This window comes from Salmo salar, chromosome ssa24 (assembly GCF_905237065.1).
Source record: "Salmo salar chromosome ssa24, Ssal_v3.1, whole genome shotgun sequence".
NCBI classification, from domain to species: Eukaryota; Metazoa; Chordata; class Actinopteri; order Salmoniformes; family Salmonidae; genus Salmo; species Salmo salar.
The window spans coordinates 6829382-6846954 of record NC_059465.1 but is presented as its reverse complement, the minus strand read 5'-3'; the positions used below and the strand labels follow the sequence as shown (position 1 = coordinate 6846954).

General features: G+C 42.6%; 2 protein-coding genes across 4 annotated transcripts; both read left to right on the top strand.

The window, feature by feature from the left end:
- The first annotated feature begins 800 nt into the window (after window positions 1-800).
- On the top strand, window positions 801-3588 carry LOC123730432 (fatty acid binding protein 1-B.1-like). 2 transcript variants are annotated; one of them, XM_045707128.1, is made up of 4 exons: window positions 801-956; window positions 2135-2301; window positions 2673-2765; window positions 3492-3588. In XM_045707128.1, exons 1-4 carry the CDS (start codon window positions 890-892, stop codon window positions 3540-3542), a joined length of 378 nt encoding a protein of 125 aa, XP_045563084.1. In that variant the 5' UTR covers window positions 801-889; the 3' UTR covers window positions 3543-3588. The 2 variants fall into 2 exon arrangements, with proteins under 2 accessions (XP_045563084.1, XP_045563083.1); XM_045707127.1 differs by having other exon boundaries at window positions 2135-2307.
- An 8525-nt stretch (window positions 3589-12113) lies between these two features.
- Window positions 12114-14905, top strand: LOC123730431 (fatty acid binding protein 1-B.1-like). Of its 2 annotated transcripts, none has more exons than XM_045707124.1 (4): window positions 12114-12269; window positions 13447-13613; window positions 13990-14082; window positions 14809-14905. In XM_045707124.1, the coding sequence occupies exons 1-4, from the start codon at window positions 12203-12205 to the stop codon at window positions 14857-14859; spliced, it is 378 nt and encodes a 125-aa protein (XP_045563080.1). In that variant the 5' UTR covers window positions 12114-12202; the 3' UTR covers window positions 14860-14905. The 2 variants fall into 2 exon arrangements, with proteins under 2 accessions (XP_045563080.1, XP_045563079.1); XM_045707123.1 differs by having other exon boundaries at window positions 13447-13619.
- Window positions 14906-17573: the final 2668 nt, after the last annotated feature.

Below are 17573 nucleotides of genomic sequence, written 5' to 3'. Positions count from 1 at the left end.
GTTGAATTGTTTTTTTTTAAGACCTGTGTTTTTGCATGTACATTCATTGGTTGATTATCTTATGCTACACCAACATAAGTAACGTACATTTTTCTAAAGTAATCCAATCTGTTAATAGTTGGACTTTTTGCATCTGTTACTGAGATGGCTGTTCCAGTTATTATTGAGACTACCTAAATCAAATAGAAGTATTTCCTGGCAGTCATTGTCAGTGATTAACGTTCTCTGGCTGGATTCCAATTTTTCAAGTTGAATTGTATGTTCACTCTACGTAAAATGAAAAGTTGAGTGAACATTAAAATTCAACTTGAGAATGTATGCTGGTTCAGCTATATGCCAAACATTTTTGCAAACTCACAATCCTATTGCAGTCTGCTGCCTTACAATTGTATATTGATTCTAAGTTTTTTTATAGTGCAGGGAGACAAAATACACCTCTCAAATCAATCAACTCAAAGTGCAATGTAGCCTGGTTTAATTTCAACACAGGTGTATAGCGAGATAAAGTCAAGTTGAATTTGAAATGTGTTGATTGATCCATACACTTTGTATTACAATGATGAGACTGCTTATCATTTTTCTAAGGAGTCGAGGAGGCCTTGTTTATCAAAACAGATCAATGATCACTCACACCGCCAAAGTAGAAGAAGAGAGGATGAGAAGGGAGAGTACAATAAAGTTGACCATTGCTATGTAGATTAGTTGCCCTTGGCTGGGAAGCTGATCCTAGATCTGTGCCTACAGGCAAGTAGGAGGGAAGATATGAGGGGGAGGCGTTCTCAATTGTAGACACCTTTAGTTAGTTAATGATTGCAGGGCTGGATAGATGAGGGTATAAAGACAAGCAGGGAGCTGTGGCTATCTCTACGGTCACTGTCTTATAGTCACCATGTCTTTCTCAGGGAAATACCAGATGGAGACACATGAGAACTTTGAGTCTTTCATGGAGGCTATTGGTAAGTCTTGCTGTTGGGTTTGTACATTTGATTAGACTTGGTGTTAATTTCAGAAGTTGTAGTCCTTTCAGTAATGATGTTCGATGGTGATTGCGAATGCAATGGTTACTTCTGAGTAGCAAACCCAGGTAGCACACTAGTTTCCTTGGATGTTCTGAGAATGGAAGTGAGACGTAGGCTTTAAAAAAATGTTTTTATAGGTTCCAGGGGAGGTTCTGAGAACATCTTACTATGTTCTCCTGGGAGGTGTTAGTTTTAACAACAAATTATAGGTTATTTCCTGTTTTTTATTTTATTAACTTTCACTGAATGTTTAAGACTTAACACCGCTAGTTTAGTTTGGGTTAACTATTTTGAACTTCCAGCACAGATGGGTTTGTTTGAAAATGATTTGCTTAGGCATTAATCATTCATTGTGTCAGTGAGATTCAAACCTATGCTCTTCTGTCCTCTATCCATGGAATTAATCCACTGTGCTTCCAGGATGGAGTTGTCATGCATTAGTTTTGTAACTCATTGAAAGTGGATAAATGTAGTCTGTTCACATACTATTTCAACAGGAACAAGCACTCAGTAAGATCAGGTGTGGCCAACTACTGTGGTGTACACTTGGCTTTTGTTGAAGCTGAGAAAGGAATGTGTGTTTAGTAATTTTGTTTAATGTTCGTTGTTTTTGTATGAGAAGTTCTTAGTGTTTTGAGAACATGACTTTGAGAACCTACAGAACATTATGTTGAAGTACTGAAATTCCCACACGAGTATATTTAAAGTCAGCTGAACAACTTGAGAACATTCCCAATGTAAAATGACTAATGTTCCTAGTACTTCACGTTAAATTAAATGTTTGAACTTTCAGGAAATATTCTGATCCCATGAAATGCCAAGAAAATAACATTTTGTCAAATTCCTTAATGGGAATGTTCCAAAGCCAAGCGACTGTCCTGCACCATTGCCAGAATTTGGTATGCAAAATAACCACGCCCTAAAACGTATGATCCTCAGAATGTTGTGTTAGCTGGGAATGCATTCAATGTTTGCATTCAGTTCATTGTTGCCATATTATAGTGCATCAGAACTTTACTTCAGTAGTAATAATTCAGTTTTCATGTCCCACTTCATTAACTTTTGTAGTACTAAAAAGCACAGTATATGACTCACTCGTTGCTGCAAACATGTAGGTCTCCCTGATGAGCTTATCCAGGAGGGCAAAGACATCAAGAGCATCTCTGAGATTGAGGAGACTGGAGACCACTTCAAGGTGACTGTCACCACGGGAACAAAGATCCTCACCAACTCCTTCACCATTGGCCAGGAGACGGAGCTCGAGTCGCCGACCGGGGAGAAGGTCAATGTGGGTGGCGCATGTCACAACCCAACCATGAGTTTCATACATGTAGCCTGGATTTATCCATCTCCCTACATATACAGCCAGTATCTAACTAAACGTTCAGCTGATGTGGGGTCACTATGGTTAGTTAGTTCAGGTCCCAGTGATGTTGTGGGAGGACTGACTTTCTTTGGCAGAATCTCCTCTGCTCTCCGGGCACTAGGCTCACAGTTGCACTATTATAGCAGTTTACGTCTCAAAAGCAACTCACACACCTGATGCACACTGTCACACTTTTTTTTCTTCATATATGGCCATCCAACTTGGGCCTGTTAAATTGGTGCTAGTTGACTGCTTTCAGAGCTAACCATTGACCTCTCCTGTTTCAGTCTGTGGTGACGAGGGAAGGTAACAAGCTGATGGCCTTCTTGAATGGGATCGAATATGTCACAGAACTTACAGACGCAAACACCCTCGTCAACGTGAGTCCGGGGCATATGGCTGGGGGTTCACGAAGCGACACTATTTCAGGGTTAATTTATACCATTAACAAAATGGGTAGTCTTTGACAGTGCCGTGAATGCAATTCAACAGTTTGCTGCCACCAATGTCCTAATTACATGCTGACCCCACCGCTCGCGTCGCAAAATAAATCTACCGTTTATTCAATCATGGCAACCACACTGCTCGCGCGCCTCAGCAAGCGTCTGCGTGGCCAGGTGCTAAAATGGAAGTTAGATCTATTTGTGATGCTCAACATGCTGCAAGTCTGGCCTCTCCCATCTCATTGGTTCTTAGGTGCATATACCCATGTGGGTGATTGGAAGATGAACTTTGAGGGGCACACTCTGGTCAGTTGTAATGTTGTCAACCTCCATATAAGGAAGGAGGCGAGATGAAGAGAAACAAACTCCGTTTTCTGTGAATTGTCAGGGTAGAGGACCTTGTGCATTTCATGTAAAATAACAACCCAATGTTTATATACCAGGACAAATTGGCTAGCTAAATTGCCATAAATGTTGAATTATTTCTGCCCCAAATTAATATAAATGTTTCTGAGCTTGTTTTGATATTTCAACCTGCATGTCCTGATCGCTTCTAGTGTGGGTGAACAAAATCAATGTGCGAACGAGTGCGTCCGGTTTGGTAAGCATAGTGTACTGGCATGGATTTATTGAATAATGATTACAGATGCTTTCTCTTTTCAGACCTTGACTCTGCCTGGCATCTCATACAAGAAGACCAGCAAACGAATGTGAAGATCTATTGCAGTCTTTGGATTAATAAAATGTGAAGGGCATGGAATGGTCTGGTCTCAGCATTTCATATCAATGGGTAGAACTTCAGGGGAAAATTGAGGTTTGTAATGAGGCAAGGTTTGAGTTGGCTGAATGTGAAGACCTCAGTGGGATTCATTAGAATAGCTTAGTTCGGTAAACAGTACACAATGTCCAAAGTGGGTTTTCTACATTTGCTGCAAATCAGTCACATTAAAATGTGAACCCAGCAGTGTAGAAAATAAGGCTTTGGTAGTGTGTTGAGGGCTAAAGATAAATATTTATTATATTCAGAACACTATATAAAGAAACCTAAAGGTCACGTTCTGCAGGCTTCACAGAGCAATACAAAAACAAGATCCCACCACACCAGCTGGAAAAAACCCTACTTAAATATGATCTCCAATTAGAGACAACAAGGACCAGCTGCCTCTAATTGGAGATCATCCCAAACAAAACTTGAACATAGAAAAACACGCCCTGACCTACTCTACCATAGAAAATAACATCTTACTATGGTCAGGACTAGACAGTAGTTCCGTCTAGTCTGTCACAATATGGGTAAGAATCCTACCACAGTTGGTGCATCAGTTTAAAAGCAGATTGCTCAATTTCCAGGTATTTTTGCAAATCAAGTTTCAGGCAATCTAGTGTCTGTTTTTTGGACATTGCTTTCATTAGTTCCACCCCAGTGTCACTGACAAGGGGCTAAAGGTGCACCATTTAAGGGTGACTTGTTTCCCAGCTGGTTGGAAAAGCTAAGGACCCTGGGACTAGACACCTCCGTCTGCAACTGGATCCTGCACCTCCTGACGGGCTGCCCCCAGGTAGTAAGGGTAGGCAAACAGGTCTGACACACTGATCTTCAACACTGGGGCCCCTCGGGTCTGTACTCCCCCGTTCACCCACGACTGCGTGGTATAACATGACTCCAAAACCAAGTTTTAGGTGCACCACAACACCAGTGGTAGGCCTGATCACCGACAATGAGACCTGACCTCTTTGTAGACGACCTGGCAGTGTGGTGCCAGGACAACCTCTCCCCTCAATGTGAGCAAGACAAAGGAGCTGATCGTGGACTACAGGAAAAGGCGAGCTAAACAAGCCCCCATTGACAGAGCGGTTCGAGTTTCAAGTTCCTTGGCGTCCACATTACCAACCAACTATCATGGTTCTAACACACAAAGACAGTTGTGAAGAGGGCGCAACACCTTCACCCCCACCCCCTCTGTTGTACACTGCTGCTACTTGCTGTTTATCTATGCAGTCACTTCACATATGTACAAATTACCTCAACTAACCTGTACCCCCGCACATTGACTAGGTACCGATAGCCTCGTTATTCCTACTTTAATTTTTTGTAACTATATTTGGTGAATATTTAATCTTGAACTGCGCTGTTGATTTAAGGGCTTGAAAGTTAGCATTTCACGGTAAGGTGTACACTTGTTGTATTTGGCGCATGTGACAAAGTTTGATTTGATGTGTCATGGACTTAGGAATTGAAGGGTTGATTTGTCTGACATGTTTCTTTACACCTGGCGCCATAGGTTCGTTCATGCTTATTGGCTAGTTCTTCAGCGCCTCCTCCTGTGTGGAAAATGACACTCATTCTACTTAAACTTCCTTTACTCCACTGTCTTCATAACCTAGGCGGGATCATGTCATAAAAATGCATTTGAATCTTGTAGATCATCCTGTGAGTTTCATGTCTTACCTCAAGGTCTTTGTGTGGGTTCTCTGCAAGATGGCATAGGCCTTACACATCATGCAGTGTCCCACCTATCTTCCCTGCCTGCCAGTGGGGCACCCCTGCCTTCATTGTTACCATCCCCAGAGCGGTGTTAGGATGGTATAGTTGACTGTCAAAGTAATATTGAGCCATTTATACTGCACAAATATAAACGTATTATGTCAAGTCTTTTCATGTGCTGAAATAAAAGACCCCAGAAAGGTTCTCAAAGTGCACAAATTTGTATACATCCTTGTTAAAATTTCTAATTTTAATAAGCTAATCAATCCACCTGACAGGTGTGGCTTATCATGACAAAAGGCCACTAAAATGTGCAGTTTTGTCACAATGCCACATCTCAAGTTGAGGGAGTGCAATTGGCATGCTGACTGCAGGACTGTCCACCAGAGCTGTTGCCAGAGATAAAAATGCTCATTTCTCTACCATAAGCCCCCTCCAATGTCATTTTAGAGAATTTGGCAGTACGTCCAACAAGCCTCACAACCGCAGACCACGTGTAACCACACCAGCCTAGGACCTCGACATCCGGCTTCTTCACCTGCAGGATCGTCTGAGACCAGCCACCTGGACAGCTGATTAAACAGGAGTGTTTATGTCTGTAACAAAGCTCTTTGTGGGGAATGACTCATTCTGATTGGCTGGGCCTGGCTCCCGAGTGGGTAGGACTGGCTCCCAAGTGGGTGGGCCTATGCCCTACCAGGCCCACCCTTGGCTGCGCGCATGCCCAGTCATGTTAAATCCATAGATTAGGGCCTAATTAATTGATTTCAATTGACTGAATTCCTTATATGAACTGTAACTCAGTTAAATTGTTGCATGTTAATTTTATACTTTTGTTAAATATAGTTATTTGCCTCTTTATCGCTATTGACCACTCCTATGAACTAAAATCGGCTATCTAGTCTATAATGACTAGACTCTTTCCCCATGTCAGGGCTTTTAGGTTTTATGCTAGGGGGCTTCGGGAATGCAAACGTGGTATGTAAGGGACAGGTGGAGTATCATGCACTCGGTGGTTAGAAAAGTGAAGGCGCAATTCAGGGAGGGAGTTGACTTGTGTGTCCTGCTCCATCCTTTATTTTGTATCTCAGAGGGCTGCAGTGTGGACCAATCTTGGAAGGCCGAGGTGGAAGCTGACAATCAAATCAGCCAATCAGAGGGCAGCAACTCTGGTGACATTATCCTCAGGCTCCTGGACTTAGCTGACCACAGCCTTCCTTATCGAGTCCACCAATGAGCTGCAAGTGATGCTAGGGTTCCATGGGGGTCACTTGAGAGATTGGTTGATAGGATTTGTAGTTCAAAGTTACCTATTTGTAGTTCCTTGTACAGCCCACCTATTTCACCCACCCATTTACTGACCTCCTTCTTCAGTATATAGGCAACATCACTGGAAGGGAACTAGCTCAGAATTTCACTCTTTGACATTTCATGTATGTCAAATATTGGAGTTAAATTCTTAGCTAGATGGGACTCTGAGCACTCAAATAAAATCAAATGAGAGAATCGAACACCTAGTGTTGTGGGGGCGGGGGGCAACAAGGCTGAGTATAGCCCACAAAGATCTCCTCCACTGCACGAGCCAGAAGGGGCGCAAAACCGAACAGGAAGATCATGTTAGTGACTCAACCCACTCAAGTGACGCACCCCTCCTAGGAAAGGCATGAAGAGCACTAGTAAGCCAGTGACTCAGCCCCCGTAATAGGGTCAGAAGCAGAGAATCCCAGTGGAGAGAGGGGAGCCGGCCAGGCAGAGAGAGCAAGGGCGGTTTGACGCTCCAGTGCCTTGCCGTTCACCTTCGCACCCCTGGGCCAGACTACACTCAATCATAGGACCTACTGAAGAGATGAGTCTAAAGTAAAGACTTAACGGTCAAGGCCGAGTCTGCGTCTCTCACATCGATAGGCAGACCTTTCCATAAAAGTGGAGCTCTATTGGAGAACGCCCTGCCTCCAGCTGTTTGCTTAGAAATTCTAGGGACAATAAGGAGACCTGCGTCTTGTGACCGTAGCGTACGTGTAGGTGTGTACGGCAGGACCAAATCGGAGAGATGGGTAGGAGCAAGCCTAGGTAATGCTTTGTAGGTTAGCAGTAAAACCTTGATATCAGCCCTAGCCAGTATAGAGAGGCTAGCACTGGAGTAATTTGATACAAATTTGGGGTTCTAGTCAAGATTCTAGCAGCCGTGTTTGGCACTAACTGAAGTTGAATTAGTGCTTTATCCAGGTAGCTGGAGAGTAGAGCATTGCAGTAGTCTAATCTAACAAAAGCTCGGATTAGCTTTTCTACATCATTTTTGGACAAAAGGTTACTGATGTTTGCAATGTTACAAAGATGGAAAAAAGCTGTCCTTGAAATATTCTTGATATGTTTGTCAAAAGAGAGATCCGGGTCCAGAGTAATGCCAAGGTCCTTCACAGTTTTATTTGAGACGACTGTACAACCATCAAGATGAATTGTCAGATCCAACAGAAGATCTCTTTGTTTCTTGGGACCTAGAACTAGCATCTCTGTTTTGTCCGAGTTCAAAAGTAAAACATTTGCCGCCATCCACTTCCTTATGTCTGAAACACAGGCTTCCAGGGTAGGACATTTTTGGGGCTTCACCATGTTTCACCATGTTTCATCGTAATGTGTGTCGTCCGCATAGCAGTGAAAGAGGTAGAATATATAGTGAAAACAATAGTGGCCCTAAAACGGAACCTTGAGGCACACCAAAACTTACAATTGATTTGTCAGAGGACAAACCTTTCACAGAGATGAACTGATATCTTTCCGACAGATAAGATCTAAACCAGGCAAGAACTTGTCCGTATAGACCAATTAGGGTTTCCTATCTCTCCAAAAAATGGTGTTGATCGGTAGTGTCAATGTCAGCACTAAGGTCAGGGAGCACGAGGACAGATGCAGAGCCTTGGTCTGACGCCATTAAAAGGTAATTTACCACCTTCATGAGTGCAGTCTCAGTGCTATGATGGGGTCTTAAACCAGACTGAAGCGTTTCATATACATTATTTGTCTTCAGGAAGGCAGAGAGATGCTGGGAAATATTATTGTTATTATTTTTTCAGAGGAATAGGATATTCGATATCGGCCGGGTCAATGTTTTGATTTTTCAAGAGAGGCTTTATTACTGCCACTTTTAGGGAGTTTGGTACATATCCGGAGGATAGGGAGCCATCCATTATGTTCAACATAGGAGGGCCAAGCACAGGAAGTAGCTCTTTATACTACTGAGTTGGAATAGGGGCCAGTATGCAGCTTGAAGGTTTAGAGGCCATGACTATTTTCATATGTCAAGAGATACAGGATTAGAAAACTTGAGTGTCTCCATTGATCCTAAGTCCTGGCAGTTCTGTGCAGACTCAGGACAACTGAGCTTTGGAGCTTTGGATTCAAAGAGGAGTGCGTATTTTGCTTCCTAATGATCATGATCTTTTCGTCGTAGAAGTTCAGGAATTCATCACTGCTGAAGTGAAATACATCCTCTCTTGGGGAATGTTGCTTTTTAGTTAGCTTTGCGACAGTATCAAAAATACATTTAGGATTGTTCTTATTCTCCTCAATTAGGTTGGAAAAATAGGATGATCGAGCAGCAGTGAGGGCTCTTCGATATTGCACAGTACTGTCTTTTCCAAGACTTCCAGTTTGGTGGAGCGCCATTTCCGTTCCAATTTTCTGTAAGCTTGCTTCAGGGCTCTGATATTTTCTGTATAGCAGGGAGCTAATTTCTTGTGACAAATGTCTTTTGTTTTTTGGGGTGCGACTGCATCTAGGGTATTATGCTTGGTTAAATGTAGATCCTCAGTTAGGTGGTTAACCGATTTTTGTACTCCGAAGTCCTTGGGTAGGTGGAGGAAGTCTGGAAGGGCATCTAGGAATTGTTGGGTTGTCCGAGAATTTATAGCATGGCTTTTGATGATCCTTGGTTTGGGTCAGAGCAGATTATTTGTTGCAATTGCAAACGTAATAAGATGGTGGTCCGATAGTCCAGGATTATGAGGAACAACATTTAGACCCACAATATTTATTCCACGGGACAAAACTAGATCCAGGGTATGACTGTGGCAATGAGTAGGTCCGGAGACATGTTGGACAAAACCCACTAAAAAGTGATTGAGTAGGCTGCATAGATTTCATGACTAAAAGCTCAAAGACGAAAATGTAGTCTTCTTTAATGTCAATAAAAATTTTGCTGTCGTAAATATTAGAAACACTTCCACCTATGTGGGGGATATGGTCACTAGTGTAACCAGGAGGAGTGGCCTCATTTAAGACAGTAAATCCATCAAGCTTGAACCATGTTTCAGTCAGGCCAATCACATCAACATTACGATCAGTGTTTAGTTCATTGACTATGACTGCCTTGCAAGTGAGGGATTTAATATTAAGTAGCCCTATTTTGCGATGTGAGATATCACAATCTCTTTCAATAATGACAAGGATGGAGGAAGTCTTTACTCCAGTGAGATTGCTAAGGCGAACACCGCCATGTTTAGTAATCTGCCTTTACCATCGGTCCTATTAGCCAAAGTACAATCATTGGATGATAAAATAGACGAGCAACGAGCACGTACAGTATATCCTGCAAACGGGACATTAAAAACGATAATATCTTATGTTTCACTGAGTCGTGGCTGAATGATGACATGAATAACATACAGCTGGCAGGTTTTACGCTTTTTCGGCAGGATAGAACAGGCGCCTCTGGTAAGACAAGGGGTGGCGGTCTATGTATGTTTGTAAACAACAGCTGGTACACGAAATCTAAGGAAGTCACAAGTTTTTGCTTGCCTGAGGTAATCTCATGGTAAACTGGAGACCACACTATTTACCAAGAGAGTTTTAGTCTATATTCTTCATAGCTGTCTATTTACCACCACAAACCAATGCTGGCACTAAGACAGCACTCAATGAGCTGTATACTGCCATAAGCAAACAGGAAAACGCTCATCCAGAGGCGGCACTCCTAGTGGCCGGGGACTTTAATGCATGGAAACTTAAGTCTGTTTTACCTCATTCCCAGAAGCATGTTAAATGTGCAACCAGAGGGGACAAAAACTCTAGACCACCTTTACTTCACACACAGAGACAAGTACAAAGCTCTCCCTCGCACTCCATTTGGCAAATCTGGCCATAATTCTATCCTCCTGATTCCGCTTACAAGTGAAAACTAAAGCAGGAAGCACCAGTGACTCGGTCAATCAAAAAGTGGTCAGATGAAGCAGATGCTAAGCTACAGCACTGTTTTGCTAACACAGACTGGAATATATTCTGGGATTCTTCCGATGGCATTGAGGAGTACACCACATCAGTCCCTGGCTTCATCAATAAATGTATCAACGACCTCATTTCCACAGTGACTGTACGTACATACCCCAACCTGAAGCAATGGATTACAGGCAACATCCGCACTGAGCTAAAGGGTAGAGCTGCCGCTTTCAAGGAGCGGGACTCTAACCCGGAAGCTTACAAGAAATCTCGCTATGCCCTCCGACGAACCATCAAACAGGCAAAACGTCAATACAGGACTAAGATCGAATTGTACTACACCGGCTCTAAAGCTCGTCAGATGTGGCAGGGCTTACAAACTATTACAGACAACAAAGGGAAGCACAGCCGAGAGCACTGCCCAGAGAGCACTGAAGCACTGCCCAGTGACACAAGCGTACCAGTCGAGCTAAATTATTTCTATGCTCGCTTCGAGGCAAGTAACACTGAAACATGCATGAGAGCATCAGCTGTTCCGGACGAGTGTGTGATCACGCTCTCCGTAGCAGATGTGAGTAAGACCTTTAAACAGGTCAACATTCACAAGGCCGCAGGGCTAGAGGGATTACCAGGACGTGTACTCCGAGCATGCTCTGACCAACTGGCAAGTGTCTTCACTTAACCAATTGATTAATCAGTGTTATTCTCTGAGTTTGTTGGACTTCAAAAGGAAAGTAAATGTAGCTAATGGGTGAACGTTTGTTGGTTGCTGGTTGCCTTACAATTGAACGTTGAATTGTTTTTTTTTAAGACCTGTGTTTTTGCATGTACATTCATTGGTTGATTATCTTATGCTACACCAACATAAGTAACGTACATTTTTCTAAAGTAATCCAATCTGTTAATAGTTGGACTTTTTGCATCTGTTACTGAGATGGCTGTTCCAGTTATTATTGAGACTACCTAAATCAAATAGAAGTATTTCCTGGCAGTCATTGTCAGTGATTAACGTTCTCTGGCTGGATTCCAATTTTTCAAGTTGAATTGTATGTTCACTCTACGTAAAATGAAAAGTTGAGTGAACATTAAAATTCAACTTGAGAATGTATGCTGGTTCAGCTATATGCCAAACATTTTTGCAAACTCACAATCCTATTGCAGTCTGCTGCCTTACAATTGTATATTGATTCTAAGTTTTTTTATAGTGCAGGGAGACAAAATACACCTCTCAACTCAATCAACTCAAAGTGCAATGTAGCCTGGTTTAATTTCAACACAGGTGTATAGCGAGATAAAGTCAAGTTGAATTTGAAACGTGTTGATTGATCCATACACTTGTATTACAATGATGAGACTGCTTATCATTTTTCTAAGGAGTCGAGGAGGCCTTGTTTATCAAAACAGATCAATGATCACTCACACCGCCAAAGTAGAAGAAGAGAGGATGAGAAGGGAGAGTACAATAAAGTTGACCATTGCTATGTAGATTAGTTGCCCTTGGCTGGGAAGCTGATCCTAGATCTGTGCCTACAGGCAAGTAGGAGGGAAGATATGAGGGGGAGGCGTTCTCAATTGTAGACACCTTTAGTTAGTTAATGATTGCAGGGCTGGATAGATGAGGGTATAAAGACAAGCAGGGAGCTGTGGCTATCTCTACGGTCACTGTCTTATAGTCACCATGTCTTTCTCAGGGAAATACCAGATGGAGACACATGAGAACTTTGAGTCTTTCATGGAGGCTATTGGTAAGTCTTGCTGTTGGGTTTGTACATTTGATTAGACTTGGTGTTAATTTCAGAAGTTGTAGTCCTTTCAGTAATGATGTTCGATGGTGATTGCGAATGCAATGGTTACTTCTGAGTAGCAAACCCAGGTAGCACACTAGTTTCCTTGGATGTTCTGAGAATGGAAGTGAGACGTAGGCTTTAAAAAAATGTTTTTATAGGTTCCAGGGAGGTTCTGAGAACATCTTACTATGTTCTCCTGGGAGGTGTTAGTTTTAACAACAAATTATAGGTTATTTCCTGTTTTTTATTTTATTAACTTTCACTGAATGTTTAAGACTTAACACCGCTAGTTTAGTTTGGGTTAACTATTTTGAACTTCCAGCACAGATGGGTTTGTTTGAAAATGATTTGCTTAGGCATTAATCATTCATTGTGTCAGTGAGATTCAAACCTATGCTCTTCTGTCCTCTATCCATGGAATTAATCCACTGTGCTTCCAGGATGGAGTTGTCATGCATTAGTTTTGTAACTCATTGAAAGTGGATAAATGTAGTCTGTTCACATACTATTTCAACAGGAACAAGCACTCAGTAAGATCAGGTGTGGCCAACTACTGTGGTGTACACTTGGCTTTTGTTGAAGCTGAGAAAGGAATGTGTGTTTAGTAATTTTGTTTAATGTTCGTTGTTTTTGTATGAGAAGTTCTTAGTGTTTTGAGAACATGACTTTGAGAACCTACAGAACATTATGTTGAAGTACTGAAATTCCCACACGAGTATATTTAAAGTCAGCTGAACAACTTGAGAACATTCCCAATGTAAAATGACTAATGTTCCTAGTACTTCACGTTAAATTAAATGTTTGAACTTTCAGGAAATATTCTGATCCCATGAAATGCCAAGAAAATAACATTTTGTCAAATTCCTTAATGGGAATGTTCCAAAGCCAAGCGACTGTCCTGCACCATTGCCAGAATTTGGTATGCAAAATAACCACGCCCTAAAACGTATGATCCTCAGAATGTTGTGTTAGCTGGGAATGCATTCAATGTTTGCATTCAGTTCATTGTTGCCATATTATAGTGCATCAGAACTTTACTTCAGTAGTAATAATTCAGTTTTCATGTCCCACTTCATTAACTTTTGTAGTACTAAAAAGCACAGTATATGACTCACTCGTTGCTGCAAACATGTAGGTCTCCCTGATGAGCTTATCCAGGAGGGCAAAGACATCAAGAGCATCTCTGAGATTGAGGAGACTGGAGACCACTTCAAGGTGACTGTCACCACGGGAACAAAGATCCTCACCAACTCCTTCACCATTGGCCAGGAGACGGAGCTCGAGTCGCCGACCGGGGAGAAGGTCAATGTGGGTGGCGCATGTCACAACCCAACCATGAGTTTCATACATGTAGCCTGGATTTATCCATCTCCCTACATATACAGCCAGTATCTAACTAAACGTTCAGCTGATGTGGGGTCACTATGGTTAGTTAGTTCAGGTCCCAGTGATGTTGTGGGAGGACTGACTTTCTTTGGCAGAATCTCCTCTGCTCTCCGGGCACTAGGCTCACAGTTGCACTATTATAGCAGTTTACGTCTCAAAAGCAACTCGCACACTGTCACACTTTTTTTTCTTCATATATGGCCATCCAACTTGGGCCTGTTAAATTGGTGCTAGTTGACTGTAGTTGGTGACCACTGCTTTCAGAGCTAACCATTGACCTCTCCTGTTTCAGTCTGTGGTGACGAGGGAAGGTAACAAGCTGATGGCCTTCTTGAATGGGATCGAATATGTCACAGAACTTACAGACGCAAACACCCTCGTCAACGTGAGTCCGGGGCATATGGCTGGGGGTTCACGAAGCGACACTATTTCAGGGTTAATTTATACCATTAACAAAATGGGTAGTCTTTGACAGTGCCGTGAATGCAATTCAACAGTTTGCTGCCACCAATGTCCTAATTACATGCTGACCCCACCGCTCGCGTCGCAAAATAAATCTACCGTTTATTCAATCATGGCAACCACACTGCTCGCGCGCCTCAGCAAGCGTCTGCGTGGCCAGGTGCTAAAATGGAAGTTAGATCTATTTGTGATGCTCAACATGCTGCAAGTCTGGCCTCTCCCATCTCATTGGTTCTTAGGTGCATATACCCATGTGGGTGATTGGAAGATGAACTTTGAGGGGCACACTCTGGTCAGTTGTAATGTTGTCAACCTCCATATAAGGAAGGAGGCGAGATGAAGAGAAACAAACTCCGTTTTCTGTGAATTGTCAGGGTAGAGGACCTTGTGCATTTCATGTAAAATAACAACCCAATGTTTATATACCAGGACAAATTGGCTAGCTAAATTGCCATAAATGTTGAATTATTTCTGCCCCAAATTAATATAAATGTTTCTGAGCTTGTTTTGATATTTCAACCTGCATGTCCTGATCGCTTCTAGTGTGGGTGAACAAAATCAATGTGCGAACGAGTGCGTCCGGTTTGGTAAGCATAGTGTACTGGCATGGATTTATTGAATAATGATTACAGATGCTTTCTCTTTTCAGACCTTGACTCTGCCTGGCATCTCATACAAGAAGACCAGCAAACGAATGTGAAGATCTATTGCAGTCTTTGGATTAATAAAATGTGAAGGGCATGGAATGGTCTGGTCTCAGCATTTCATATCAATGGGTAGAACTTCAGGGGAAAATTGAGGTTTGTAATGAGGCAAGGTTTGAGTTGGCTGAATGTGAAGACCTCAGTGGGATTCATTAGAATAGCTTAGTTCGGTAAACAGTACACAATGTCCAAAGTGGGTTTTCTACATTTGCTGCAAATCAGTCACATTAAAATGTGAACCCAGCAGTGTAGAAAATAAGGCTTTGGTAGTGTGTTGAGGGCTAAAGATAAATATTTATTATATTCAGAACACTATATAAAGAAACCTAAAGGTCACGTTCTGCAGGCTTCACAGAGCAATACAAAAACAAGATCCCACCACACCAGCTGGAAAAAACCCTACTTAAATATGATCTCCAATTAGAGACAACAAGGACCAGCTGCCTCTAATTGGAGATCATCCCAAACAAAACTTGAACATAGAAAAACACGCCCTGACCTACTCTACCATAGAAAATAACATCTTACTATGGTCAGGACTAGACAGTAGTTCCGTCTAGTCTGTCACAATATGGGTAAGAATCCTACCACAGTTGGTGCATCAGTTTAAAAGCAGATTGCTCAATTTCCAGGTATTTTTGCAAATCAAGTTTCAGGCAATCTAGTGTCTGTTTTTTGGACATTGCTTTCATTAGTTCCACCCCAGTGTCACTGACAAGGGGCTAAAGGTGCACCATTTAAGGGTGACTTGTTTCCCAGCTGGTTGGAAAAGCTAAGGACCCTGGGACTAGACACCTCCGTCTGCAACTGGATCCTGCACCTCCTGACGGGCTGCCCCCAGGTAGTAAGGGTAGGCAAACAGGTCTGACACACTGATCTTCAACACTGGGGCCCCTCGGGTCTGTACTCCCCGTTCACCCACGACTGCGTGGTATAACATGACTCCAAAACCAAGTTTTAGGTGCACCACAACACCAGTGGTAGGCCTGATCACCGACAATGAGACCTGACCTCTTTGTAGACGACCTGGCAGTGTGGTGCCAGGACAACCTCTCCCTCAATGTGAGCAAGACAAAGGAGCTGATCGTGGACTACAGGAAAAGGCGAGCTAAACAAGCCCCCATTGACAGAGCGGTTCGAGTTTCAAGTTCCTTGGCGTCCACATTACCAACCAACTATCATGGTTCTAACACACAAAGACAGTTGTGAAGAGGGCGCAACACCTTCACCCCCACCCCCTCTGTTGTACACTGCTGCTACTTGCTGTTTATCTATGCAGTCACTTCACATATGTACAAATTACCTCAACTAACCTGTACCCCGCACATTGACTAGGTACCGATAGCCTCGTTATTCCTACTTTAATTTTTTGTAACTATATTTGGTGAATATTTAATCTTGAACTGCGCTGTTGATTTAAGGGCTTGAAAGTTAGCATTTCACGGTAAGGTGTACACTTGTTGTATTTGGCGCATGTGACAAAGTTTGATTTGATGTGTCATGGACTTAGGAATTGAAGGGTTGATTTGTCTGACATGTTTCTTTACACCTGGCGCCATAGGTTCGTTCATGCTTATTGGCTAGTTCTTCAGCGCCTCCTCCTGTGTGGAAAATGACACTCATTCTACTTAAACTTCCTTTACTCCACTGTCTTCATAACCTAGGCGGGATCATGTCATAAAAATGCATTTGAATCTTGTAGATCATCCTGTGAGTTTCATGTCTTACCTCAAGGTCTTTGTGTGGGTTCTCTGCAAGATGGCATAGGCCTTACACATCATGCAGTGTCCCACCTATCTTCCCTGCCTGCCAGTGGGGCACCCCTGCCTTCATTGTTACCATCCCCAGAGCGGTGTTAGGATGGTATAGTTGACTGTCAAAGTAATATTGAGCCATTTATACTGCACAAATATAAACGTATTATGTCAAGTCTTTTCATGTGCTGAAATAAAAGACCCCAGAAAGGTTCTCAAAGTGCACAAATTTGTATACATCCTTGTTAGTGAGCATTTCTAATTTTAATAAGCTAATCAATCCACCTGACAGGTGTGGCTTATCATGACAAAAGGCCACTAAAATGTGCAGTTTTGTCACAATGCCACATCTCAAGTTGAGGGAGTGCAATTGGCATGCTGACTGCAGGACTGTCCACCAGAGCTGTTGCCAGAGATAAAAATGCTCATTTCTCTACCATAAGCCCCCTCCAATGTCATTTTAGAGAATTTGGCAGTACGTCCAACAAGCCTCACAACCGCAGACCACGTGTAACCACACCAGCCTAGGACCTCGACATCCGGCTTCTTCACCTGCAGGATCGTCTGAGACCAGCCACCTGGACAGCTGATTAAACAGGAGTGTTTATGTCTGTAACAAAGCTCTTTGTGGGGAATGACTCATTCTGATTGGCTGGGCCTGGCTCCCGAGTGGGTAGGACTGGCTCCCAAGTGGGTGGGCCTATGCCCTACCAGGCCCACCCTTGGCTGCGCGCATGCCCAGTCATGTTAAATCCATAGATTAGGGCCTAATTAATTGATTTCAATTGACTGAATTCCTTATATGAACTGTAACTCAGTTAAATTGTTGCATGTTAATTTTATACTTTTGTTAAATATAGTTATTTGCCTCTTTATCGCTATTGACCACTCCTATGAACTAAAATCGGCTATCTAGTCTATAATGACTAGACTCTTTCCCCATGTCAGGGCTTTTA